This window comes from Lineus longissimus, chromosome 18 (genome assembly GCF_910592395.1).
Source record: "Lineus longissimus chromosome 18, tnLinLong1.2, whole genome shotgun sequence".
Lineage (NCBI taxonomy): Eukaryota > Metazoa > Nemertea > Pilidiophora > Heteronemertea > Lineidae > Lineus > Lineus longissimus.
In genome coordinates, this window is record NC_088325.1 from 8602295 (window position 1) to 8629266 (window position 26972).

General features: G+C 40.1%; 1 protein-coding gene across 1 annotated transcript in view; it reads left to right on the forward strand.

Moving 5' to 3' along the window:
• LOC135502097 (ankyrin repeat domain-containing protein 50-like) overlaps window positions 1-26972 on the forward strand; it is a 357552-nt gene that overhangs the window by 137704 nt on the left and 192876 nt on the right. Inside the window, exons 6-7 of the mRNA XM_064794655.1 lie at window positions 4616-4699; window positions 5027-5125. Of these exons, the coding sequence (XP_064650725.1) occupies window positions 4616-4699; window positions 5027-5125 (183 nt within the window). The remainder of the gene's footprint in view (window positions 1-4615; window positions 4700-5026; window positions 5126-26972) is intronic.

Sequence of the window (26972 nt, forward strand, 5' to 3'; positions counted from 1 at the left end):
ATAGCTCAAAATCTAACGGTATCTTGTACTTGGTTCCAAATACTCTCTTCAGTGTTTTCTCATCGCTGGTTTCACCGGTAACGTCGGCTTCTGCCACACCTGATCTCAACTTTCTAAGATTTTCTGACTGAATACCTTGAAAAACACTATCGTTCCTTTGCTCCTGTGTTAACCACAGATCTTTAAAAGTCGAATAATGACTGTATTCATTGAGATCAAATATCTGATCCATTCCCCACTTAATTACCATCTTGGATAACAGGTTTCTGCCGAGATTGTTAACCACGCTGTTCTTTGAATCACCAGAAAAGTGGAATCTTATGACTCCTTTCAGTGTTGAGAAGTACTCCAGTTGTCATTCTATTTATTTGACTTGAAAATCATTCAATCATTGATTTTACTTAGCAGCTTTAACAGCTTTAACAGCTTTAACACCTTCTACCAAACCATAAATTATGGAGCTAACAACAACAATCACTAGAATGACTAGATGTTCGGCCATGAACCCAACAACTGCACCAATTGTTTTCAGGAGAAATGATACGATAGAACCGATGATTCCAGGTAAAGCCGCAACTGATTTCTTGGCCAGTTCTTTTAGCCATTCAGCAAACTTCTTTATTCCTTCTCTCACTTTATCTGGAATTGATGATGGTTTATCCGGACTTGGTGGAGTAGGACTTGGTGGCGTAGGACTTGGCGGTCCTGGTTTAGGTACAGCTTTAAAAGCATTACTGATACCAAGACCTATGCTAAGACCTAAAGTGGTAATTATCATAATCACTGCAGTTACTATTGCAGCAATTGTAATACCTTCAATCTTAAAAAGTAACTTGATTCTGTCCTTGAGTGAAATCATTAAATCTGGTTTCTTCAAGACATCAGTGATCAAACGTTTCAGTCTTCTAGTTTGTGCTTCCCTCTCATTGTCTATCCTCCATACCTTTGACTGTTCCTCGAACAATATGTCTTCTAGTTCAATTATTTGCTTTTTCAACTTGTCTATTTCTTTTCTCAGATCATCTTCCCTTTCTATTCTTAGAACTTAAATTTCGTTAGAACCAGCGTTATCATAGGCAAAGTTATCATAGCCTCTTTGTAGATTTCTATTTTTTTCTTCTAGTTTAGCATAGTCTATTTTTAGATAGTTAAGTTTTTCTTCTAGGCTTTCTATTTTCATATCTTTATCCCTCTTAACTGCTGCAAAATCATCCCCAGCTTGTTTTAACCCTCTAACTTCTCTCAAAGCGTTATCTGTAAAACCTAATGCACTTAATTCTTCATCAGTCTTATCTATGATTTTATCTATGGGGCTTGTTGAAGTGATAATCTCATTAATTAATATATCTGTTTGAGTGGTTTCAGATTTAGGTTCCCCTCCTGGTGAAATTGCCTTTGGTGGAATAGCCTTTGGTGGAATTGCCTTTGGTGGGCCTGGTGGAATTAGACCTTTCAATTTATCAAATAATTTTTTGCCATAATAATTCTTTAAAGTACTTTCAGATAAGAATTTCCCCTCACTCTGAGTTAATTAAACACCATATAATTTCTTAACACGTTTATCATAATAGACTATCTTTTTTTTTTGGTTTAAAGAAAACCTTGAACTATCAAAATCTTCTTGTGTCAATATGAAGAACAGGTCTTGGCCTTCTGATTCAATGTGTGGTGCAAGATTACTCAGTTTATTCTTGTCATAATTCCATTCTGTTCCTTTCAATGCATTATCAAGTTTACTCTCTACTTCTTTGTATTTTAACTCCTTTTCCATCAATTCAGGGACAATACTTCTTGCTCTTTCTGGTGTTAAAAACGAAGGTTCAGAACTTAAGTTACGACTATCTGTGTTTCTGTCTATGGCCTCATCAGGTGCTGGGTTACTAGTACCTGTGTCGTAAGTTGTGCCGTCATCAGTTACTGTGTTACTGAGTGATGTTTCAGCAGTTCTATTTCTTGCTTCTGCTACTGAAAGATCCTTCATCTCCTCCATTTGGTTATCTTCTGCTACTCCTCCTTCATCCATTTACTTTACAGTAATAAGAATTAAACTGCCAACAACAGCATAGAGGATAAACTTGATTGTTTCATGGGTATCATCAGATTTACTGGACACATCAGTCTTACTGGTTGCAGTAGGCCTGACTTGTCCAGTAGGCCTACCTGTTACAGCATTTTTACTTGTTACAGCAGTTTTACTGGACGCAACAGTCTTCACATCTTTTGGTGTAGTGATATTAGCCTTAACCCTTATCTTCTTAGAAATTTGGTCTTGCATCAATGGAGGAGGCAAGATCTTTTCATTGTTAATGTTATTCTTACCAGGCTTCAAGTGTTTAGTTGCTATCAGGATATCGTTGTTGTAATTCTCGATCTTACCGATCTTGAGTACCATGTCAGATCCAATGATGTACAGACCTGGGGCAATTACATAGTCTAATCGTGTGTGAGTGTCCGACAGTGCTTTCTGGTATCTAGCAATTGAGGTAGGGATATCCACATGCTGTTCAATTGAGTCACTTAGCATTTTGATGAATTCCTTATGTGCGTCTAACTCTGTTCCTGGTTGCCCAGTAATCGGGGTTCTAGTGAGGGCCTGTGACCCCAGTATGCAGTAAACATATGTTCTGATGGAATCATTCAATCTTTCTATCCCTGGATTCGAGAAACCTGAGGACTTAAGAGTCATGAATTGTTGGTATGATTGATCGTGTGGCTGTTTGAGAACCTCAAAAATATGTTTATGTTGATTAACATACCACTGGATCCAACCCTGATCGTATTTGAAGTTATCCATCCCAGCGTCCCAATCTGATTTAAACATTGGTGGCGTTCTATTCTCGTGAATTTGCATTAAGTAGAAATTGATTTTAGAGTTATCGATGTAGTAACCAGGGTCAGTTATGCTTGGGTTGTAATCCGGTTCACCCCAGGAAGCCCATCCATCATTACTTTCAAACAATGAAAAATCATACTCGTTTTTTAAGCCAAATTCGCTTAGTAACTCGCCTAGTTTCCTACGGTTAATGTTATTATTTGTTTCATTGAAATCGCTTTCTCCATAAATGGGGATATCAAGGTTTTTCATAATTTTTCTGATTTGATAGTAAGTGTGGAACCTGTAAAGTGATCTGATCATTTGATTGCTGCTGTTCAGATGCTCTAGTGAAATGCCACATCCAGTTGTCGCGAACCATACGGCCATGTTAAACTGGGTCTGGTAGAACGCCAGTGGTTTTTTTTCAAGTCTAAGACAATCATCTCTGTTTTTCAATTTTAAAAACTCTGGCGCGATATCACTTTCTTGTACTTTGAAAAATCTGTTAGTGGTAACATAGGCATCAAATTGACAAAAGTCAAATGTAATTTTATCCTTATGCTTCGTTGCCAATGGGTAATACATTTAATTTACTTGAATTTTCCCTGAATCTCACTTGAATTTCGGTTAGGCCAAAAGTTATCAGATGGCAGCACTGACGTAATTAATGTTAAACAGATGTTACCTTGAATTTCGGTTAGGCCAAAAGTTATCAGATGGCATCACTGACGTAATTAATGTTAAACAGATGTTACCTTAAACAGATGTTACTGTTAAATGGGCGTAAAATGGATAAAACAACAGGATTCCCTATTACTTACTTCAGTTGGTTAAACAAAAAATGAACCATAAAAAAACTTATCCCACTGGGATAAAAACTTATCACGCCGTGATAAATTTACACCCGCTCTGTTGGCCACAACTAAAACCGGTCTTCATATTTTGCCTTCACCGGGAAACGAACCCACGCCAACACATAACCTCATGTGTGGAAGCTACATGCTTTACACACTCGGCTATTGAACTTTCTATTAGATCAATGACATTTACGCCTGTTTAAGGTAGCACTTACGTATTTTGGTAAGTTTGGTAAGTTTGGCAGGTTTTTGGGAAAAAAAAAACAAAAAAACCAAAGACCCCCAGTGTTTACAGAAATTATCCATGTTGGGTTTTTGGTAGTCTTTGTGGGTTAAAACAGTGAATTCTTGACAAATGTACATGAATAGTGATGAAGAGTGAAGTTTTTTACCCATGATTCCAGGTTTTGACGTAGATAGTCGTACATCCACTTCCCTATTACTGATATGAATAAAGACTCGTAAATGCCTTTATCTTGAACTCCATGTACACTCGACATTTCTGTTCAAAATTAAAGTAAAAGCATTTGCTAAACTTCATTCATATCAGCCATTGATTTGGCACAGTGTGCATGATATAAGGCATAGGTGACTGAGCAGCCGACTGTCCGGGCATAGCCAGGCCTACTGTGCTTATGTACACTGTGCTTGATGCTGTACTTGGAAGTGTATGGGCAGGTGCATGGCTACTGTTGATTTGAGCAACGAGTAGAGCCATTCCAGCAGTATTAGTCGGAAAATGAATTTCGTTATCCCCAAACAAAATATAATTGATTCATTTACACAAATAATTCGCAAAAATAATTTGTGCCAAAAATTGGCATTTTCCGGTAATTGTTACTGACTTTTAAAACCTATTCAAAACGATCTCTTATTCATTCGTATATTTCCATATTTGATTATCAATAGAATGTCTGTTTTTCATTTTATTTTTTTGACACAGTTAATGAGAGCCTCTGCAGAAGGTAAATTTGATGTCAGAGAAGCTTTATTAGCAGATGAGGCAGAGATCGACAAAGTGAATAAGGTAACACATCGAAAGTCCCCCTTCATCCGAACCTCTCTAAAAGTCAGTTAATTAAGAAATAGGCGGATGATGTACTGCAAACCTCTTAATTTTAGGGGCGTTTTATTTTGCAGATTTTGTTGATAACCTACCAAATTAGGTCATCAACCAAAATTGAAAAAAAATCCAAACATTTCAGAAGATGCAAATAAAAATACATAAGCGCAAAATATTGGCAGTTTAGAGTTTTCAGCTCTGTGGATTGAATCGTTCGAAATGATCTCGACTTTAGGCTTTAATCCATTCGTATATTTCGATAAATGATTCGATGTGTCTGTCATCTTTCAGGACGGCCTGACCCTACTAATGAGCAACTCTAAAAAAGGTCGGCTTGATGTCGTCGATGCTCTATTGACCAGAGGAGCAGATGTTAACAGAGCGAATGAGGTAACACATCAAAAGCTTCTTAATCAAACCATAAGTTAATAAAGCAGTAGGCGAAAAATGATGTTAAGAAATAATGTTCTGTAAACTCGTTAAGTTTGAGGGCGATTTACATTGCAGATTTTACAGATAATCTAGATCCTCAGAAAGAGCGCTCTTTGTGGCTGATCGCAGGGGAGTCTATACAATACTGCAGTGTCCGTCGTCCGTCGTTTGTATCATGTTTCAAAAACATTGGCATGTTTCCTAACAACTGAGGCTAAGGACTTAAAACTTTGTACACATATTCTCCAGGTCAGGTGACCTAACACAATGAATTCGGTCTGATCTGTTTCTTGACTTGGCCATCAGGGGGCCAAACGTCAAAATCTAAATGTGTGATATCTCGCTGATAATTGACTCGTTTTCGATGAAATGTTTACAGTAGGTTTTTCCTAGCAAAGGAAAGCCTGGCCGTTTGAGTGTAACAATGGCACGTTTCTTAACTGCTAAAGCTAATATTTTGAAACTTGGTACACATGAGCATGACACTCTAGGTCAAGTAAACTCTGAAACCGAATTTTTGGTCCAATACGATTCTTGGCTTAGCCGCAAGGAGGCATAAAACTGAAAAGGTAAAAAGTGCAATATCGTGCCTATACTTGTTTTCGATAATATTTTCATGGTAGGTACTCGAATCAAGACAACATCACATGTCATACCGATTTTAATTTGAATTACTTTTCAAGGTCACAGAGGTCAAATGGTGTAAATTGGTCGTTAGGCTTTAGTATGACATTTTTCTTAACTGCAGTGACCATTGGTCTAAAATTTGATACACATGTACGGTAGCTTATAGGTAAAATGACCTGAGGGGCCAACGTTTGGTTCGATTTAATTCAGCGATTGGCCAGCTGCGGGCCAAATCTGAAAACCTTAGAAATGTGATAATTGCTGTACTACTTGCTCGATTGCCAGCAATCTGATATCATGGGTACATTTTACGACCATAATGCAGTATCATATTATCACATGGGTTTTAATTTGATCTACTTTTCAAGGTCACAGAGATTAATTGGCACAACATTTCCATTTGGCTATACACTAGAGCTGAACCAGCATCTCTGAATTCATCATCACCAATTATCTATACGTCGAGCACAATGGCCCCTAGAAATTAAGCAATCGGCCATAGTCATTATCGCAAATCTCCGGTTTTCGCATTTCCTCTTATTCGGCGAGAAAATAATTCTAAGCGCATTCTACCAGTTGACAAGATGTGGTTTGTTGATTCAGATAGATACTATCATCTTGGCAATGCCAGCACTCCAAGACCAAAGGTTGATTACGTAACATTCATTCAGCTTCACTCAGCAATCAAGGTACCCAGGATTATATACAAAACACAGAAGGGTGGACATATTGCAGATTATTTCTCTATTGCTGAAAATTACTCTACCGCAGATTTGCCGTAATGATGAGGGTTTTTTACGGAAACATTTGCAAATTGCAAAAGAAATAAGCACAAAAAACTCTGCAATTTACCGTAATAGTTAACTGTATTAAATCAGGGTCTTTAAAATCAAAAGTCAGGCAGCAAGGGAATGTATGGTTTCTAAATCGAAGCCACTGCCCTTTTTGAAAGACGCGCAAATGTTGGAAATTATTTCATAGATATATGTATGGTGCTGCTCCCCATTTTCGAGTCATCCCCAATTTCGCGAAAACCCGTTTTTTCCCGTTTTCTCGCGCGTCACTTCGTTTCCAGAGAAGAAATTTTCTGATTTTTGATTTTCATTTCGTTCCGCAAAGAAAGCGCCCAAAATGCGTCCTAAACAGGTAAGCAATTCTCTAATTACGTTCAAAACACTGGGTCAATACCTAGGATCATGCACTACACAGAAACACAACAATCAGTCGCTTATATCACTGATAAGAAAGGGTTTGTTAGAGCGTCACTGTGCGGCGCTAAGAGCGCTCGCATAAATAATGAGGCACGCACTGCGCATGCGCGTAACAAAAAGTATGGTGGCTCATTAGAAATGTTATAAAGGGTGTTGTTAACCCTTTTAAGACTAGATGAAAATTTAATGATTATTAATCATACTGTTAAGGCTTATATTCCATTTTCCTGCAATTTTCATGTCATATTTATGTGATCAGTGCAATAAAGTGATTTTATTTATACATTGTTGTACGTTATATTTGATTATTATTATGGGGGTGTGGTGATTTCTACCTTCTTTAAAAGAAATTAACTGGATTTCTTTCAGAAAACTCCAATGAAGGCTGGTGGTTACCGCCGATATGACCTTGAATCTCTTGAAAAGGCCTATGATTTTGTTATTTCTGGTGCTGCTGGACCATGGAAAGCATCTCAACTCTTTGGTGTCCCAGAAACAACATAAAGGGACCGTGTTGCTGGTAAGTAAAGAAGTAGCTTAAGACATGGAGATTCTTTTCAGATATTTATTAAATTATTCACCATTAGGCTAGTTTACTTACTTAAATATAGAAATGAATTGCCATTTGTTATCAATGCATCCTAACTTATCAATGGTTTTCTTCAATTCAGGGAGAATAAGACCCGACACAAAGCGTTCTGGCCCTCCAACTAACCTCGCCCCTGATGTCGAGCGCACCATGGTGGAGCACATTGAAGATATGGCAAGAAGAGGATATGGATACACCAGGCAAGACATCGTTCACCTCGGAAATGACCTTCTCTTATCATTGGTAAAGACTACACCAACACAGAAGCCATTGACCTTCAAATGGTATTCCGGCTTCATGTCAAGATGGCCAAGTTTACAGTTACAGACACCAAGATCATTAAGCATGTTAAGGGCTAAAGCCTTTAACAAAGAACTAATTGACAAGTATTATAATGATCTCAAAGCTATCCTCCAAAAGTATAATCTCATGGACAAGCCTGAATTGATATACAACCTCGATGAGACAGGTGTGAATACAGAGCACAACCCACCACGGATTGTTGGCCCTGTCAATGAACGCCTGCCAGCAATCACATCTACTCGAGGCGCGATCACCACAGTTCTTGCATGTGGGAATGCAATAGGGAATGCTATGCCCCCGTACTTTGTATTTGCCGGAAAACGTGCCAACGCAGACCTGATGCAAGGAGCTATGCCTGGAGCAGCCTCTACTATGAGTGATAATGGCTGGTCAAATGGTACAGTGTTTAGAAAGTATATAACAGAACATTTCCTGAAGTACATCGTCCGCAGGAACGACCCAGAGCAGCACATCATCCTCCTGTATGATGGACACAAAAGCCACATTAACTCTGAGATCATCAACTGGGCCAAGTCTCAAAATATAATTCTGTTTGTATTGCCTCCTCACACCTCACACAGATTGCAGCCCCTGGATGTGGCATGCTTTGGACCTTTCAAGCGCGCTCTCAACAGGGAGATGGCAAGCTTCTTGAGGACCAATCCTGGAAGACTCATCACCCGATATGACATCTGCCCTATGGCATGCAAGGCCTATCCAAAGGGCCTTGCTCCTGCTAACCTCATCAGTTCTTTTAAGAAAACAGGGATTCATCCTTTTGACGCCACCAAGATTCCTGAGTGTGACTATCTCCCCAACCAGTCCGTCACCCATCGTCCTACCACTAAAGACTCCATCCACTCCCAGGATGTCAACGCAGCTGATAAATTTCTCGCAGATAGGATACCCCGACCAACCACACCACCAACCAAGAAGAGGAAGAGGGCACCAACATTCTTTGGCGCAATAACCGAGGATGACCATCCAATTAACAACCAAAAGACCGGTGCAACGGAAGAAGAGTCAGCACCCTTGATTGAGACCCCGGCCACTCCACTTCAGCAGACCCCTGACATCATCCCTGAGCCCGTGGAAGCAGATGTTGCAGAGGCTGGACCATCGTCAACTAGGCCGACCCCTGAAGACCATGCCAGCAGCAGTGATGATGACGATGATCAGCCAACCGATCCATCAAAGCTTTGTTGCGTGTGCAAAAAGTGGACGCCACCTCATCCAACATACATCCTTGAAATTTTCAACTGGGCGGAATGTGATCACTGTGGCCACTGGTGCCACCTGAAATATTGCAGTCCTGTCAGGGTTGTCCGTCGCTCTGACTCCTTCCTCTGTCCCCACTGTAATTAGAATAAGATTATCAGACCCACCGACTTAACATCTCATCTGGGGCCATCCACTTTCTATCAGAAGCATTTGGGGCATGTTGTAAAGTTTTGGTTGTCCAAATTGTTTGGGGGGAGGGCACTTAGATGCAAGTATATTCAAATGGATGGCCCTTAATTTGCAATGAATATGTAAATAGTCTATCTATGTCAATATCTATGAAACAGTGTATAATAGCTAACCTACTTTGTAAATAGATATCATTATCATATCAATCCTTGATGACCCCAAAGGACTGCATTCAGGTGTTTACCTAAGGTATCACTTAGGAAGGTAATTATAGGGAGTTATAGATTAATTCACTGTAGATACCCATCCCATTATAACATGCCCGTTCACAACCGTTTACCTGACTTACATCTTGGCACTCTTAATTGATGAATTGAAGCCTTCTGGGCCACCGTAGACGCGCATGCGCAATACCCACGAAAATGGGGGAGCCGCTTCGGATTTGTTTTGGTCTGCATCGATCTTTCAGTGAGCGATTTCAAGATTAATTCACGCTTAAAACATTCACGCAGCACCCCAGATATTTTGTTATTGATCTCAAATTTCGTAATAAATAAGCTTTTGCGTGTATGGAATCGCTGGAAGCTAGTAAATCTGCACTAACAGTCAGTTGGCCGCGGCCCCATTTCCGCGTAATTCTCTCTGCGCTATGACGTCACTGCATATCATTACGAGCTCATTATCGCGTACATTTAGGCGTGAAAAATATGAAGTCGGAAATCGATCCTAAACTTGCCAAAATCTTTCTAAATGACATGTAAACGGAAGATATTATTCTAGATGAAACATTAATTAGTAGTTTCATTAAGAAAAAAGTGTAAAAAGTCCTGAGGTTTGCTGTTTACGTGACTTTGAACAGCGGTCGTCGCCCGAAAATTTGCAATTTTTTCACGTAATTTTGTTGAATAAATGCACCTAAGTCATCAAAAACATCGCGCGTGCTCAGAAGTAATGACTGATATTTATTGTTATATGTATCTTTGACTGAATAACACGATAGTAAAAATGATTATTTCTGCCGCACGGCTAGAAAATACGTTTAAGTTGCCTCTGATTTTTGTCAGAAAATGTTGCAGCCGGATTTAGGTTCCGACCACATCCGAAGTTGAGCCGAAGAGGCCCGAACACTAGGATCGCCACCATCGCTACAAAACGTGTTCTAGAATACTGATTATGAAAACTTGTCCAATAGCCCATCCTGCCGTCCCATCCCTCCTTTCATGAGACCACCATTGCCCAAATTTAATGACAAAATGATGCAAAGAAGAAACTTAACATTAAAGATAACTAATCCTCTCTTCTGCATCTTGAAACTATTTAACAGTGAAACGCTAACATTGAAACAAGAACACCAATAACAAACAGACAGTCAATTGTTGAAGGGTGTAAAACACAATGCCAAATTCAAATTTTTGCAAGTGGTGCTGTTGAACTTTTCAAGTGGAAGGAATCAAACTTATTTTCATTCGTGACGTTATTTGCTAATGATTGTTTACATCATTCAACAGCTTGACATGTTCATCAAACCCGATTGACTGGAGAAGTGAAAGTATTAGCTGAAAGATAAAGCAGATTTTTCCTGAATGACAACAGCCTGGATGTACAATTACAAGTCAAATTGATGACAAACTTCAAGTTAAACCAATCACAATCTTGCAGAAAGATGTCCTGTAATAGGTTAAGTTTACACCTTTAACACTGGCATTGGTCATGCTGCTCAAATTACATACTTTATCAGCTTTTTGGTATTATCTTTTACTGATACAGCAACTCTAAAAATGAGATGATGGCAAGTTCTGTGCGCGATGTCTGGCACAAAATAACTCTTGTGGGGGTACTGATGAGGCTATTCCCGGCTTTATAAGCATCATTGATGGCTTGGAAGCCCGTTCAGACCCAGGCCAGGGTCAGGGAAAATAAACTATCCACCCAAAGGTCGTCCAAAATTACCAGACAATGCCTATTATTGAGCCATGTCACCTAGTAGGCCCTGGTGTTTTGGACCGTGAAGATCCACATTGTAATGTGTATATGATTTCTTTTCCTGAACTATGGCAGCCTTTTACAGGCAAATCTGGCAAAAAAGTGCCTAAACATAGGCAACTAAAATTACCAAACAAACAAAAGATATATCATTATGAGAAAGTTTATTTTCACAGAGGATATACAGAGAAATTTCTGAAGAATCAGCCGGATTGCCCAACAGTAGTAGTAGACATCTCAGTCACCTGGATCTTTTCGGAAGTGAAGCATCATGGCTCATGCTTTACTGTTTGAGCACATCCACACAAATCGATAGTATTCCTGGTCAATATCAATGACGATATGGTGGAACACATGACATACCTCCAGTCTCATAACATAACAATAACATAACACTCACTCAGTCACTGTCGCTCTGACATTTCTGACGACTATTCTACCAGTAGCTTTATCAAAAGGCTCAAAATCATCTGGTCATTTGGCCACAAGTTGTAGAAATTATAGTCAGACTAAGCATATTCATCAACAGAACTCAAACAGGCTACCATCATGCCATTCTCACTTTTAACCACAATTTTTTTGAGACACGCTGTGCATTAAAATATTTTTACAATATCGCGTCGTGCACGCAATTGCCGCGAAAAACGGCTTGATTAACATCACGTGATCCAAAACGTCATAAATATTAATGAGATTTCTTCGAAAAATCACCAAATTAAGTGCCAAAAAAGAAATATTTAGGAAACCGGGTGCTCAAATGTTTTAAAAGATATGAATTCATTTAGGATTGGTCAACCACTTCGCAAAAAATCAATTTACCAAATATCGCCGCAAAGCTGGAAAATATCTTTGAGTGAGGTATGTTCAGCGAAGATTGCGAAAATATCATATTTCGAAAAATTGATCAAACTCGGTTGATTTTGCTTGGAATTTGATGAAATAAACACCAATTTTTTCTTTCAATAACTAACAATTTCGCCATCTTTGATCAATCGCTCTCCCCGAACAGTCGTGCATGCTACAGAGGTTTTAGTCTTTGCCACAAATATGGCGCGAATTAGTATCAAATTTGTACCGATAGGTGACAGTAGCAGCGCAACGCAGAGAGAAACGCTCTTTTGGCGCTGCGAACGGGGGCGCGGCCAACTGACTGCTAAGTGATAAGACCCGCGAAAACTGGCTCCTACATGATACATAAATTTCACTTCATTTAACTGAGGGAAACTGATACGCTTTTTTATACATTTTGAATTGAGGATGTTTTTTGTCGCGTACGTACGCTGACCTTTGATCCCCCTCCCCCCTATATTTTTTTTGACTGACATAGATTGGGTCTCTCATCCAGTTTGTGAATTGGACGGACCTCAGCTACTTTCCATTCCTTCGGACCGAGTCCTGCAGTTCATGATATTTAGAACACTGCGGGCTCGGGGCGGAGCTGTATCTGTACTTAGTTCCTTCAACGGCGGGTAGAAAATGCATGCTAATCTCGGTCTGCAGACCGGAATTTTCTCAAGAGTCAATAGAATAGGTCAGGACCTTAAGGGACCATTTCAATAGTTGCCATGCGCCCACTATTTTTGATACTGTAAGTTTTTTTAACCTTGGTTCGACATACATTCTTCTTACAGTGTTATGAAATTTCCTGTAGGTGCAAGTATCAGATGAGGGTTTAGGAAGACAGCTGCTTGGGATTAGTAATACATTTGGATCTGGTACACTTCTGCATTATAAATGACATTTGATAAAGTCAATTTTAGTAACTAAGACCCGACTTTTGCAATTTGCAGTGGGCAGCATGCAAATACATTTGGTCATGTGAATTGTTATATATGCCTGGGAAAATTGGGCCAATACGAGTTTCTTATTATCTATCATTTCTCATTACATGTAGAATGATATGAGCCAATATATGTCATATACCTTTAGAATAAAAAACACTTGTGTGTCACTATGCAATGGAATGTTCTCATAGTTTAGTTTGGAGATAACCCTTACCAAAGCTGTTTATATTTAGTGAAGGCAAGCAAGAGCTGTATAATTTTATATAACCAATGATACTAACAGCTCAGCTATACTTGGACCTCCTGGGTTTCAAAGCAATAGGTCTTTACCAAGGTCTCGCTAAAGGCACATATCTGCATTTCTAAACCGTTCGCGATCGATATACATATTGATATCACTCTTTCATATACCTTATGAATGGGGTAGTTGTAGAACGAGAAACGGGAACAAAGAAATGAAAAACCCGAAAGGGACTAAACTCGACGTTGGCCGTGAAATCTTTACCACTAATCATACAATCAGTCTCTACATGCATGTAAGTACTGCTCGGTGCAGAAAACAGAGCATAGAGGTAATGTGTATCAAACAGGGTTATACAGGCCATGATAAGGGATCAGTTATTAGCATATTCTATTTTGGCCCAGAATCTTTTCGGGAGGGTAACTCCTGGGGGCCTGTGAGAGGGAACACTAGGCAGTGAGGTATGATGGGGACAGAAAGCAGCTGTGCTGCGTTAGCCTCAGGCAGGTGGAAATAAGAGCTCAATAGCCCCTCCCCCCAAAAAAAGTTCGACTGATTAACCCCCCCCCCACACGAATGAATTGAATGCTCATTTAAAAGCCGGGAGGCTGTTCTCTGGAAAACAAAGAACAGACTCCCGCCCTTGAAATGAGTATTCACTACGTTTTGAAAAAATTCTAATTGCTTTAGGATTTCAAGTTCCAGCCAAAATGGCGGTACCTATGGTCAACCCTGAGGTGCCTTGAATTATATCCGTAAGCAATCAGGACATGCTGTACATGTTGCTGGACATGTCCCATTTTTCCCAAGACCTTCATCAAAGATTATGCTAGTAGTAGTATATTGCTGATTCCAAAACCAAAACGCAACCATAAAATCCACCAAAACGGCCCTAAAATCCAAAACCAAAACGGAATCCAAAACCAAAACGGCACTAACGCTGCCTCAAACCATCGGTTGATTCCGCAACCAAAACGGCCCTAACGCCTGTCTCTTACCCGCCAAAATACATTCATCTGATACGTACGTCACTACGAAACAATAAAACATCTGAAAACTCTGGTCGTCAGTTCATCGATTATAACAACTCAGGCGCGTTCAAGCCATCTCTGTCTTCGTCCTTTCCGCTCTACGGTTACGGTATGTCCTTATCAACCCGGTCCGGGCATGTCATCCATCAGTACATTGAATGATATATTTGTTGCTGCGATCATGTTTGGCGTCTTCTGCTCCTCAACCTACTACAGCAAAGAGCATTCTTTAATTTTGGTCGCATTTGTAGTTGTTTGAATGCCATCGTCGCAAATACATCTTTTCGTGTCAAAGTTGACAGACCTCGTTTTTCTTGGGCTAAAGTTCTGGTTTTTGCGACCGTATACTGAAGTTACATTTCTTGAAAATCATAAGACCCCCTATGTTCACCATAAAATGTTTACCAGGCCAAAAGAGTTCAAACTTTGTCATTATGTCAATTATAATATATATCTTAATGATCTACTATCGCCGCTCATTTTCAATGTTTGTCAAAATACGCAACCAAATACACTACAAACTTCAACCACTACGTGTACACCATAAAATGTCTTCCTAATTTCCTGAATTTTGACACAGTTGTAGCATATGTCGATAAGATTCACGTAGGCTATGGGCAAGTTATGTAATTATCACCAATTTTTTGACAATTGACAATTAACACCTTTTACAATGCATTTTGTGTACATGAGATAGGAGAGCCTTGCTGTGCGCTCAGGCTTTTGTATACATCAATTTTCACCACCATAGTTGATGATTTCTATATCCCATCTTTACTGAAGTCCCTCCTGTTTTTTTTTATATCTTAACCAACCCATCCTCAATACTTGAATACTCGATTTCTTTGTTAGCAAGATCTATGTCTTGTAATCTATCTTTACGATACTCCTCAAGTAAAAATGTTGTTGGTCGTTCACCAAAACTACTGTTGTAAGATGTACCATTATTTGGATTTGTAGTTTCAAGTGGTGTTTCTAATTCATTTGTAAATGTTATTCCAGGTCTTTCATTCATTTCAAAGTCTTCACCTCCACCTTCAGCCATTTAGATTAGTTAAAATACCAAATTAAACTGACAACTCCACTGGCTACTGCCGCTAAAATAAATTTGATGTTTTCATGATCGGTAGAAAACTATCTTTTTTTATTTCCCAACTTAATGTTTTTTCCCACGACACTTCCTCCGCCATCGGGGGCTGGCGCTCCTCAGGGTCCTTTTTATCCCTAGCTTTCAATTTGTAAGTCTTCACGGGTGGGCCTTTCATTAAAGGAGGTGCAGTATTCTTTTCGCGGTTGATGTCATTTTTCCCAATACTCATTTTTGACGGCGCTATCAAAATATTATTGTTGTAATTCATTATGTTCCCTATTTTTAAGACCATGTTGGACCCAATGATGTATAAACCCGGTGCGATTACATAATGCAATCTGGTGTGGGTTTCGGCAATTTATTTTTGATACCTTTGAATTGAGGTAGGAATGTCGGCGTGTTTGTTGATTGAGTATTTTAAAAGTTTGGTAAATTCTTTCTGCGCATCAAGTTTAGTTCCTGTTGCTCCATGCCAGTAATCGGAGTTCTGGTGAGTGCTTGGGACCCTAGCATGCAGTAAACATATGTTCGGACAGAATCGTTAATTCTCTCGAAACCGGGGTTTGAGAAACCAGATGACTTAAAAATCATAAATTGTTGATACGTTTGACAGCGGTTCTGTTTGATAACGTCAAAAACATTTTTATGTTGATTAACATGCCACTTGATGAATATATCTGGATATTTGAAGATGATTTTCGTGAACCTGCACCCGGAAAAAAATTATTTTTGAGTCATTTATGTTGTAACCAGGATCTGTGATGTTAGGATTATAGTCTGGAACACTCCAAGAAGTCCATCCGTCAAAAACCGAAAAATCATACTCGTCTTTTAAACCAAACTCGCTCAGAAACTCTCGTAGCTTTCCCCGGTTAATACCATTATTTGTTTCGTTAAAATTTATTTCTCGCGGACTTGATTTTTTCCAACATTTCCGTTTTAGCAATTTTTTTCCCCTATTCTAAAAAAATATTGTTTTAAGGTTTCCACATCAATAGTATCTAAAGGAGTATCTCTTTGTTTTTTTTCTGATGGCATTTTTCATTGAAATATATTTCTCCTTTTCTTTTATGATTAATGAGAATTCCTCGGATGTGATGTGGGAATCGTTAAGGTGGTAAGTACCCATCAATTCCCAATTTTTTCAAAAATCAAACTTCTGAGACGACCTTGTTCATTTGATGCTGCCACCTGTACTCTTTGAGATAAACTAAACTTGAAGCTTGTCTGATTAGTAGTTTTCGAGTAATAAATTAAAATATACAGCAAGATCATTCAAAATCCTAACCGGAAGTGGCATTTAAACAACCTGAAGTTGGCTTTAAAGAGCCTATAACGCAGATATTATCGCCGTTTTCCCCCTGAATTTTTTGCAGTATTTTTGTCAATGTTATTGTTATTGTTAGTGATATAAGCGACTCACAAAGATTGCTAAAAAATATTCGATTTTCGATTTGCAAAATGGCAAAGTTTAGGTCCTTGAAGAGAAAAAAAGAGAGTTGGGAAGTTTAGAGGTACAAGTTCTACATCTGTAGATGATATAAATGCTAAGAATTTGGTATCAAATGCTGCCAAAGGCCATGAAAACAATCCCAGAAGTGTGCCTAATGCTGCAGCTGTACATGTACAGGCTGGGTTAGGTGAGGGGCCATCTCAGGGTAGAGGACCTACAACTGGTGATAATTTTGGTGCACTTCAACCCGGTGCCGCGGATGCAGATCCTGCTTTGCCGAATGAACCTGCTGAGCCCAGTTCATCATCTAAAAAGATCAAGAGATCACCTGCAGCACAGAGATGTGATAAAGGAGGTAAGGCCAATATACAAAGAACTTTGTGATGAGGGGTTGTTGTCTCGATGTCTTCATGGCAAAACACAAAACGCGAACGAACGTTTCAATGGAAATATTTGGGAAAGGGCTCCCAAGACCTCATATGTTGGTAGGATAGTACTAGAATTAGCAGTGTTTGTTGCCCTGTGTGTTTTCAATGATGGGGCAAGTTAAATGCTGAATGTTATTCAGAGGGTAGGACTGGAACCTGGGAGATTCATGATGGAAGGTTGTGGTGCTATTGACAACCTACGGATTAGGTCCGCAGATGAAAAAGCTTCTACAGTCACAAACATTAGGAGAAAAAGCAGCAGAAAGACCAGCACAAAGAACAGGAATGGACTACCTACAAAGCTGGGTTTTTTTTAAGTGATTTGGACTAGTCTGATGGAAGAGTACAGTGGATGAGTGAAAAAAACATTCTAACAGTGTACTTTATATCCGTTTTTCTCGAAACCGGGTTTATAACATTGGTAAATATTCTATAAAATTCATTTGTAAAGATTTCCACTTGCCTGATACCATTATCTGTGCAATGAATGGCAGTTTTTGAAAAAGCTTAGGGTTTGGTTTTTCTGGGGCCTTAAGTGTGACCCAAATTGGTGAAATTTCAGGTCAGTGGGGAAATAATCTTTAAAAAAATACTTTGGCTTAGAATATCTAAAAATCTGCCATTCATTGCACAGACCAAGTCTAAACCATTAAAAAGCAAAAAGAATTTTCAAAAAATACTCATCCATTGATTTTCTAGAATATTTCCAAAATCATACAAATTTGGTCCGTTCGGTTGACCTACTGACCTACTTTTGGGTAAAAGTAGGTCAATAGGTCATTAAAGTAGGTCACTTAAGTAATGCCTTCCTATTGGTACCACAGCCAGGGATCAAAGTTCACGACCAAACGGTCGCATATGCGACCCGAAAAATTAACATGCGACTTGAGTTTAACCGCGTACTCGCACCGTGCGAATTAAAACGAAAGCTCTTTTTGCGACCTGATTTTAACTGTGCGATCGTAGATCTCTTGGTAACTGGTTAAATATAGCTCACGGAACAAGTGGAGAAACCTAGCGGCGAAGTGAGAGATTGTGCTGATGAATGATAATTTATGCGCCAATACCTTTTCTGGTCATTTCATTGGTCTGGATATTACCGCTGCTTAAACCTTGTTCCCACGATCTCGATCAATAGAGCATCGGCGCTACCACTCGACTGGATTGTAACAAACGGGAAACGAGGTCTAATTGTTGATGAGGTATCTAGGTCACTGGTCGTCTGCGTATAGACCAGTACATGGCTATAGGCCATGGTGAGTGTTCGCGGCCGTAGCGTGTCGTGGTTTTGATACCCATTGCACTCTTCTATTGGCACTTTTCAACTCAAGTGAGTATTCCAATCTCGCGAGGAGTGCAAGATAGGCCGTGCATGATGAGTTTGATGATGATCGGTCGGCTTTTCCGTAGTGAAAAAAGGCGCGAAAAAAACTGCGCGAAAATACCGAAAAGGCGGGAAAATATTTGCGACTTGGGTTTGCAAAATGCGACTTCGATTATGGCAAAAGGTCGAACAATGCGACATGGTAAAGAAAGTGAACTTTGATCCCTGACAGCCATTTGCATTAAACCTAAGGGGAAAAAACACCCTCCATGGGTACTTACCACCTTAATGGCTTTACTGACTAAATCATTAATGGTGTTGAGTTTTGAAATTGCCAACATTCCTATCTTCTCGTGTTTTCCTATTTTTTTAAGTATATTTTTTTCTCCCAACTTAGGGCAGATTAGATAATGGCGCTTTCAATTGTCACTCCTCCTAACGCCAAACCTATTGGTGCGGTTATTACACCTGCTAATGAATGCCTTTTGGTATTTTGAAAATATCTTTCTACTAAACTCAATCTCCTCCTCAAAATACTTCTTGACTTCCCAAATCTGTTGGAGTCTAAACTCTTGTGTTTTATCTACATATTTTACATATTCTGGTAAATTAGGGTAATTATATTTTCGTTACTCTCACTCATTTATTCAAGATAATTTTAAAGATGTGAAATGCTAGAAGCACGCTAGCTCCTATGGGAGCGCCTGTTGTAGGAGCGTGAGATTTATCGTCTGGAGCTGGAGCGTTGGCTCCCAAAGGAGCTCCCACTTGGTGTGAATCTATGTGAACTTCTTTTAGTACTTTCTTCCAGTTTTTTGGACGTTTCGAATAACCCCAAATTCTACTCATTTAGTAAGAAGAGAAGTTCTAGTTGTACGTCTGCTCCATTAAATTCCACCGGACGGTTGTGTTCGTCAGTTATTTAGATTCTAAATTTGTTAAATGTTTCTTCGTCTGTTTCTCAGCCCCGTCAAATAATGTTTAAGTGTATCGCCGAAATCACACTCTTTCAATGGAATTCTTGCTAGTAAATCTGACTTACTTCAATTGTAAATGATGTCGTTTTTATCGATTATATCGAAGTGAATGTGGAAGTATTCGAACGGTCTAAAATTAATTGGCCTGTCGTCCCATATGTACTCGTCGGGTATTCCTACCAACTCAATAAATTCCCCCTTGCGAATATTAAACCCCAAAAGATATTTCACTTTCTCCGGGTCTGCACTTATACTCTGTGGATGCGTTGAAATCCAACAAATATGTCGATTCATTAAAAAGAGAGAAAAAATGTTCACATGCTTTGTTATGAATCCACCTCAACAGATCATACATGTTAATTTGGTCACATTCTCAATAAGGAGGTATCGTGCCAATAGGCCTACAGCCTTGTCCTTGAAGAGTGATCTGATGCATCAGTGCCTCAATGAGATTGCGAAGCGAACTGACAGGACTCGGGTCTTGCAGGATACTGCAACCAATAAAAGAGTATGAAATAAAATGACTAATTCTGAATCTGACTGCATGTAAGGCCCTACATCATCCAATAGTACTTAAGGAGCCTCATGGCCTAGTGGTTTACACTGCTGGCCACCACGCAATAGGGCCCAGGATCGTATGTCTGGATGAACCGGCGTGGCTTTCAAGGAACTAAAATTCCTTTTACCTGGTGTCCATGCCAGGGCAAGCTGAGACCCCACCAATTGAGAAACATGAGTAGCTTGCGTGGACTCTATCTCTCTCGCCAAAGTCGGACCACTAGGCCAATAAACCCAATTGGCGCCTAACCGTAGTGGCACGCAGGATACGCTCATCCCGCCTTTGAGGAGGATTACTCCTCGGAGAATGACCCCTGAGTGCAGAGCGAACGCTGAAGAAGAAGAACTAGTAGTACAGTTCATAGGCATGAAGTATATCACATACAACACTAGGCCTATCAGTTTCGATTTTGGGATTTCTGTTCAATGGCATGGAATGAGTAATGCAAATCAGCAAAGGGTTAAAATGTATGATTATTCATTTAAAACTGAACCAAAAGCATGCAAAAGAAGTGTGAAGGGTCGAGAAAATAAGACAAAATCTGTCTACATTTAAGTCTCCCGCAATAATGCTGCCATGTTTTCAATAGTACTAGGGCAGAGACCTCTATTAGCCAGCGTGTACATTCTATGTACATTTTAATGAATATAGGTTGGTGAAAAAAGTACACCAATGGTGCTTTAATTCCCACCAAATTTTATATGTGTTATGAAGAGGCTTTTATCGAAATAGTAGTAAAAATTCAAAACATTCCATTACCGATTACCTGAGAAAAATTGATTTGTGTACAGCATTGCCATCAAATCGTCACTCGCGGACTGATATAAGCCTATTAGAATACAAGTTCTAAACTGGCCAGTGAGACAATATTTCCTTAAATTAATTATCAAAACGTATATCCCTGTTATGGCCTGGCTCTGTAGATTAAGAATCCACCAAAGATTGAAGAATAAATCTACTTTCACCCATCACAGTCATGTATTTACCACAGCTTCACAGTTCAGGGCAGAGACATGTATTCATCCACAGGCGGAAGTGTGGCACTGACACATAGTCCGTCCGTCCGTCCGTCCGAGTTAAAATTCCTACCCCTTTACTGTCGCGCTCGACCCTGGGTCGAGAGAGAGGGTACTTCCTCAGAAAATAAATTATCCACGGAGCGATTGGAGTTCGTTATGCTTAGTTTATCTGCCAGAGTAAAGATGGCACTGCGTCTGATCATTTGATACCAGGAAACCAAATTGTTTCTACATGAAAATTTCCCTCAACTTGCAACTGTAAGTCGAGCACCTTTTCAGAAGAAGTCAGGCAAGGGGTATTGTGATGCAAGAGACGTCATCATGCCTCATGTCACAATCAAGTTAGATACCGCATTGTCGGCTGAATGATACGAGACAAGAGGGTGATGTCACAATCAAGTAAGTGACCACATTGTAGCCTGATCGATATAAGAGAAGAGCGTGATGTAAGAGACGATATCATGCCTGGTGTCACAATCCAGTAAGACTTCGTTGTAGCCTGATTGATATAAGAGAAGCGGGTGATGCAAGAGATGGCATCATGCCTCATGTCACAATCTAGAGACTGCATTGTAGCCTTTTGGGAGGGAATAGGGCAGTGTCACAAGAACTAATCTAAACTCAAGGTAATGAAGGAGAGATTTGCACTGACCTACTTTTAATGACCTTCTGCCCTACTTTAAGACTGTTATAGCTAAAGTAGTCGTGTTTGGTATCGAACTACAGATAATGAACAGTAGGTTTGTGCTAGCCCATTTTCATTACCAACTGACCTACTTTGAGACCGTAACAGCGAAAGGTGTCATCCGTGTTTGATATCAAACTCAAAGTGTTTAAGAGTAGGTTTACCCTGATCTACTTTTATGACTTACTAAACAACTTGAACACCGTTAGAGGAAGGCAGTCGCGTTAATGGTATCAAATTAAAGGTATTGAAAGAGCAGTTTTGCGCTGGCCTGCTTAAACACAGTTGGAGCAAAGGCACTAAAGGTATTGAAGAGCGGATGTGACAAAATAACCCCTCAACTACTTCATTCACTGCAGTTCATATAAAACCTTCACAACTGTCATCCACCCTAGGGGCCAAATTCATAAAGGACGTATAAGGGTTGGACGAGTAACTTCTCCCTGATTAGTTATAGGGCCTATTCATATTCTGTGAAGATTTACAAGAAGGACCTGAATCTGTCTATTCAGTAGTTAAACGCTGTTTTAAGCTGAACGCCTTTCATGAATTTGGTCCCATTTGTCATAGCTTGATTCCATCTAGTCTGTCCACATCTCCTTTTCTACCATAAACCTACATTCTGGTACTCGCATATACTACTTGCTACATTTTCTTGTCATTCATCTCATTCCTTGCTATTCAATTCAGCCAGCGTAGTTATTCAGGCCGACAGGTCTCTAGTTCTTTTTCGCGATATGACCTACTTTCTGGCCTCCAGGCGACCATCTTGGAAATTGTTTTTGAAGCATATGGTTGTACGTAGAGTAATGACATTTCTGGAAATTTACTCCTCAATGTGATGGTGTAGTGCGATGGTCATAGGAACAATTCCTGATAGGTACTCCTCTATGGGGTGGTGTAGTGCTTCTGTTATGGGTTCGAATCTTGAGATATTCTCTTCAATTGGGTGGTGTGGTGCTTCGGTCATGGGTTCGATTCTTGAGATATTCTCTACAATGTGGTGGTGTACTGCTTCGGTCATTGGTCCGATTCTTGAGATATTCTCTACAATGTGGTGGTGTACTGCTTCGGTCTTGGGTTCGATTATTGAGATATCCTCTACAATATGGTGGTGTACTGCTTCGGTCTTGGGTTCGATTATTGAGATATTCTCTACAATGTGGTGGTGTACTGCTTCGGTCTTGGGTTCGATTATTGAGATATTCTCTACAATGTGGTGGTGTACTGCTTCGGTCTTGGGTTCGATTATTGAGATATTCTCTACAATGTGGTGGTGTACTGCTTCGGTCATGGGTTCGATTCTTGAGATATTGTCTACAATGTGGTGGTGTACTGCTTCGGTCATGGGTCCGATTCTTGAGATATTCTCTACAATGTGGTGGTGTACTGCTTCGGTCATGGGTCCGATTCTTTAGATATTCTCTACAATGTGGTGGTGTACTGCTTCGGTCTTGGGTTCGATTCTTGAGATATTCTCTACAATGTGGTGGTGTACTGCTTCGGTCATGGGTTCGATTCTTGAGATATTCTCTACAATGTGGTGGTGTACTGCTTCGGTCATTGGTCCGATTCTTTAGATATTCTCTACAATGTGGTGGTGTACTGCTTCGGTCATGGGTCCGATTCTTTAGATATTCTCTACAATGTGGTGGTGTACTGCTTCGGTCATTGGTCCGATTCTTTAGATATTCTCTACAATGTGGTGGTGTACTGCTTCAGTCTTGGGTTCGATTCTTGAGATATTCTCTACAATGTGGTGGTGTACTACTTCGGTCTTGGGTTCGATTATTGAGATTTACTCTTTGGTTTTGTGCGGGTCTAAGCCCCCTGTTTACCTCAGTGTAACATTCCTTCCATTCGTCGCGCTTGCGCCACTTATCAATCCCCACGTCACAAGATAATAGTCCTAGTGATGTGCACTTGTAGCCCCTCTATTTATGACCATAGCGGCAAATATATACACAGTTAGATGCTGGCGCCACCTATGAATCCCCATGAACCACCCATGCGAAATTGATATTCCAAACTACCCTAATATCACAAGCTCCCTCTAACTGCCTGTGATTTGCACTAGTTGCGCCCTCTTTGACCATAAAGGCAAATATATGCTCGGTTACATGCTGGCGCCTCCTATCCATCACCATGAACTTAGCCAAACTCATATTCCAAACCAACCCAATGCGACGGGATAATTTTCCCTTTAACTGCCACTGAATCACCTATAACTAAAAATAATATTCCATCATTTACATTCTTTCGCTTCGGCTGCCAGTCCAGTATATGTGTAACTTCATGTGTACAGGAGTTCTATGTCATGGCTTGTATGTATGGGCGGTTATTGCCGCAAATATTCACCAACGCGCGAGGGATAGCAAGTTACTCCTAGATGCCGATGAGGCGTATATAGTTCGTGGCGCGTACAGCTGTAATTTCTAAAATCTGCATTTCCTAGAATCGTCGTGAGGGATAGATACCGCGAGCTCTAGAACCCGCAGGTTCTAGCACCGTGAGCGATAGATCTCGTGAGGGATAGAAGTTCCAAAAAAATCCGTTACGTGGCGCCACTGTCGCATATTGACGTCGTCGTATTGTTTTTGCTGTAAGCGACACTACTGTCAGTTGGCCTCAACACGTGGTACTTGGCATCCCCAATGCATAAATGACTACAATCTCTTGCTAAAGAGTCAACCATGAAAACTACATGATCCTCTACATTAACTTGTCTGTCTAAGCATAATTATCTGAACCTCTCGCAGGATTCGTTTAACACGGCCCGTAAGATGAACTAGTAAGGCCATTAATAAATCATAGCAGATGGTACCACACAACTGAATACATGTAGTAGAACAGAATAATCATTGTAAATCATAAATGGACGAAGTAGCACAAAAATGATAATGTTGCAGGGTCGCTTACAGCAAAAACAATACGAATATGCGACAGTGGCGCCACATAACGGAAATTGGTTGAACTGCTATCGCTCCGAGATAGTGGCGCCACAAAACGGATTTTTTTGGCACTTCTATCCCTCACGAGATCTATCGCTCACGGTTCTAGAACCTGCGGATTCTAGAGCTCGCGGTATCTATCCCTCACGACGATTCTAGGAAATGCAGATTTTAGAAATTACAGCTATACGCGCCACGAACTATACGCCTCATCGGCTTCTAGGAGTCACTTGCTATCCCTCGCGCGTTGGTGAATATTTGCGGCAATAACCCCCCATATATATGTACTCGAATTATGTGTGCTAGCTGGACTCGGGCATGCGTTTGGCCTACTTTTGCAATAATGACTCCCCATGTGACCACGATCCTAGGAAAACCAGGCCAACCTATAAAAGGGAACTTACACCTTGGAGTTGCTTTGTTTGCGCCAAGTCCAGTAAGTCATACGACTCCGTCATTACTCGTCAAAACCAGTGTCTGGTTTGTTTAGGCCAGGTCAGAAAAGGTGAAGTGACACTCGAAAAAAAAACATTGTTTTAACCTTTTAATGGGGTTTAATACTTTCAGACTAATCACTGTAGGCCTAACTGACGACGTCAGTTGGGGAGAAAGAACGGTAAAGAAACTGAAGATGTCACCGAGGATGTATTTTCAGTTGGAATGCACTCATCAAATCTCGTACCACATGTCCATCTGTTATATATTTCACTAAACGATATATAAACTGTCTTTTCATGGTTATAAGGCCGGTTCCCAAAATGCACGCCAAACCCACTATTAATGTTATCACGGTGGATAACCGTAATGGTTTAGCGACCACTTTGTACGGTTCAACGAACTTCCGTTTTGCCATGATTTTCCAGGTAGCATATCCACATATTATTTTAACAACTGTTGTTGAGTTCCTGTAGTTTAATCCGGTTCTACTTTTCATGCATGCATCATCGGCCGTTGTAGTTTAAATCAGTATGCCCATGCGGATGTTACTTCGATAAAAAAGCTAATATTCACGTTGAAAGGTGAACATTTAATGATGTCTGAAGACAACATTTGATGGCTAAGCACCTGCCTCGAATTAATGCCATTCTTGCAGTGCTTTCTTATACTGCAATGTCAACAGTAAAGACGGACGAAGTAGGAAGTAATATGCATTTTGCATTGCTGAGATATAGCGCAACATATCTTGACTTCATAAAAGTGTAAGTTGTTTAGCGATACTTCTGTGCACTGGTTTAGCAATACAATATACTGAAAGTGTACGGGTTGTATGGGCCAACGATCAAAAACAATTTATCGCATTTCACTCGAAATATGGCCCAGACAGTCATTATTCCCAATATAAAAACTTTACTGCCAATAGTTGATCGCTTTTGCCTTGAGGCGCGGGCATTGCCTTCAATTAGCCAAATATTTTACTCTATTTCAGGAGCAATGTTTCTCCACAGCTTTTGTTAGAAAACGTTGAAAAAAATGCACGGCCTAGTCGAGCAGTATCTAATGCACCATCCTGGAGAGTGCACTTTATGCTTGAAGGTCTTGTCGCAAACCACACAACTTGTAAAGGGTCTCGCAAATGCTATCTTTGAAGTGTCTTGTTCTGATTGAGCGTCCATTGTGACACATATGTCACACACCAGTGATTTGATTCTTACGACCTTATTACGAAACCTTGATCGGAGAACAACTTGTTTGTTGAATTTGAATTGTTGTTTGCTGATACTTTTACCTTTTTGTTCTGTTTTATATGGAACTTTGACGATTATTGATTGGATGATCATGGAGACGAGAAGAACACGGATCAGCATGCCGGTGCTGTGCCACGGAGTGCTGCAGTATACCTCGGAAACTGAATTTCGACGTAAAATTGCATTTGTTAAACCGTACAATATGAAGTCGCTGAACCGTACTCGATGGTTCGCTTAACATGTATGGTGTACTGAACTGTTAGCTCAGTAGGCTCAGTCCTTATTCCTGACCAAATGTATCTCATCATATTGTGCATGAATGCGAGGTAGAATTACCAGCAACCTATTTATGTAGTGAAGAGGCTTGGACAGGGAATCATAGTGATGATGCGTTCAGTGATACGTGTCGGCCGTCGATTCGTTACCTGATGGTCGACACGGTATATAGAACAGGC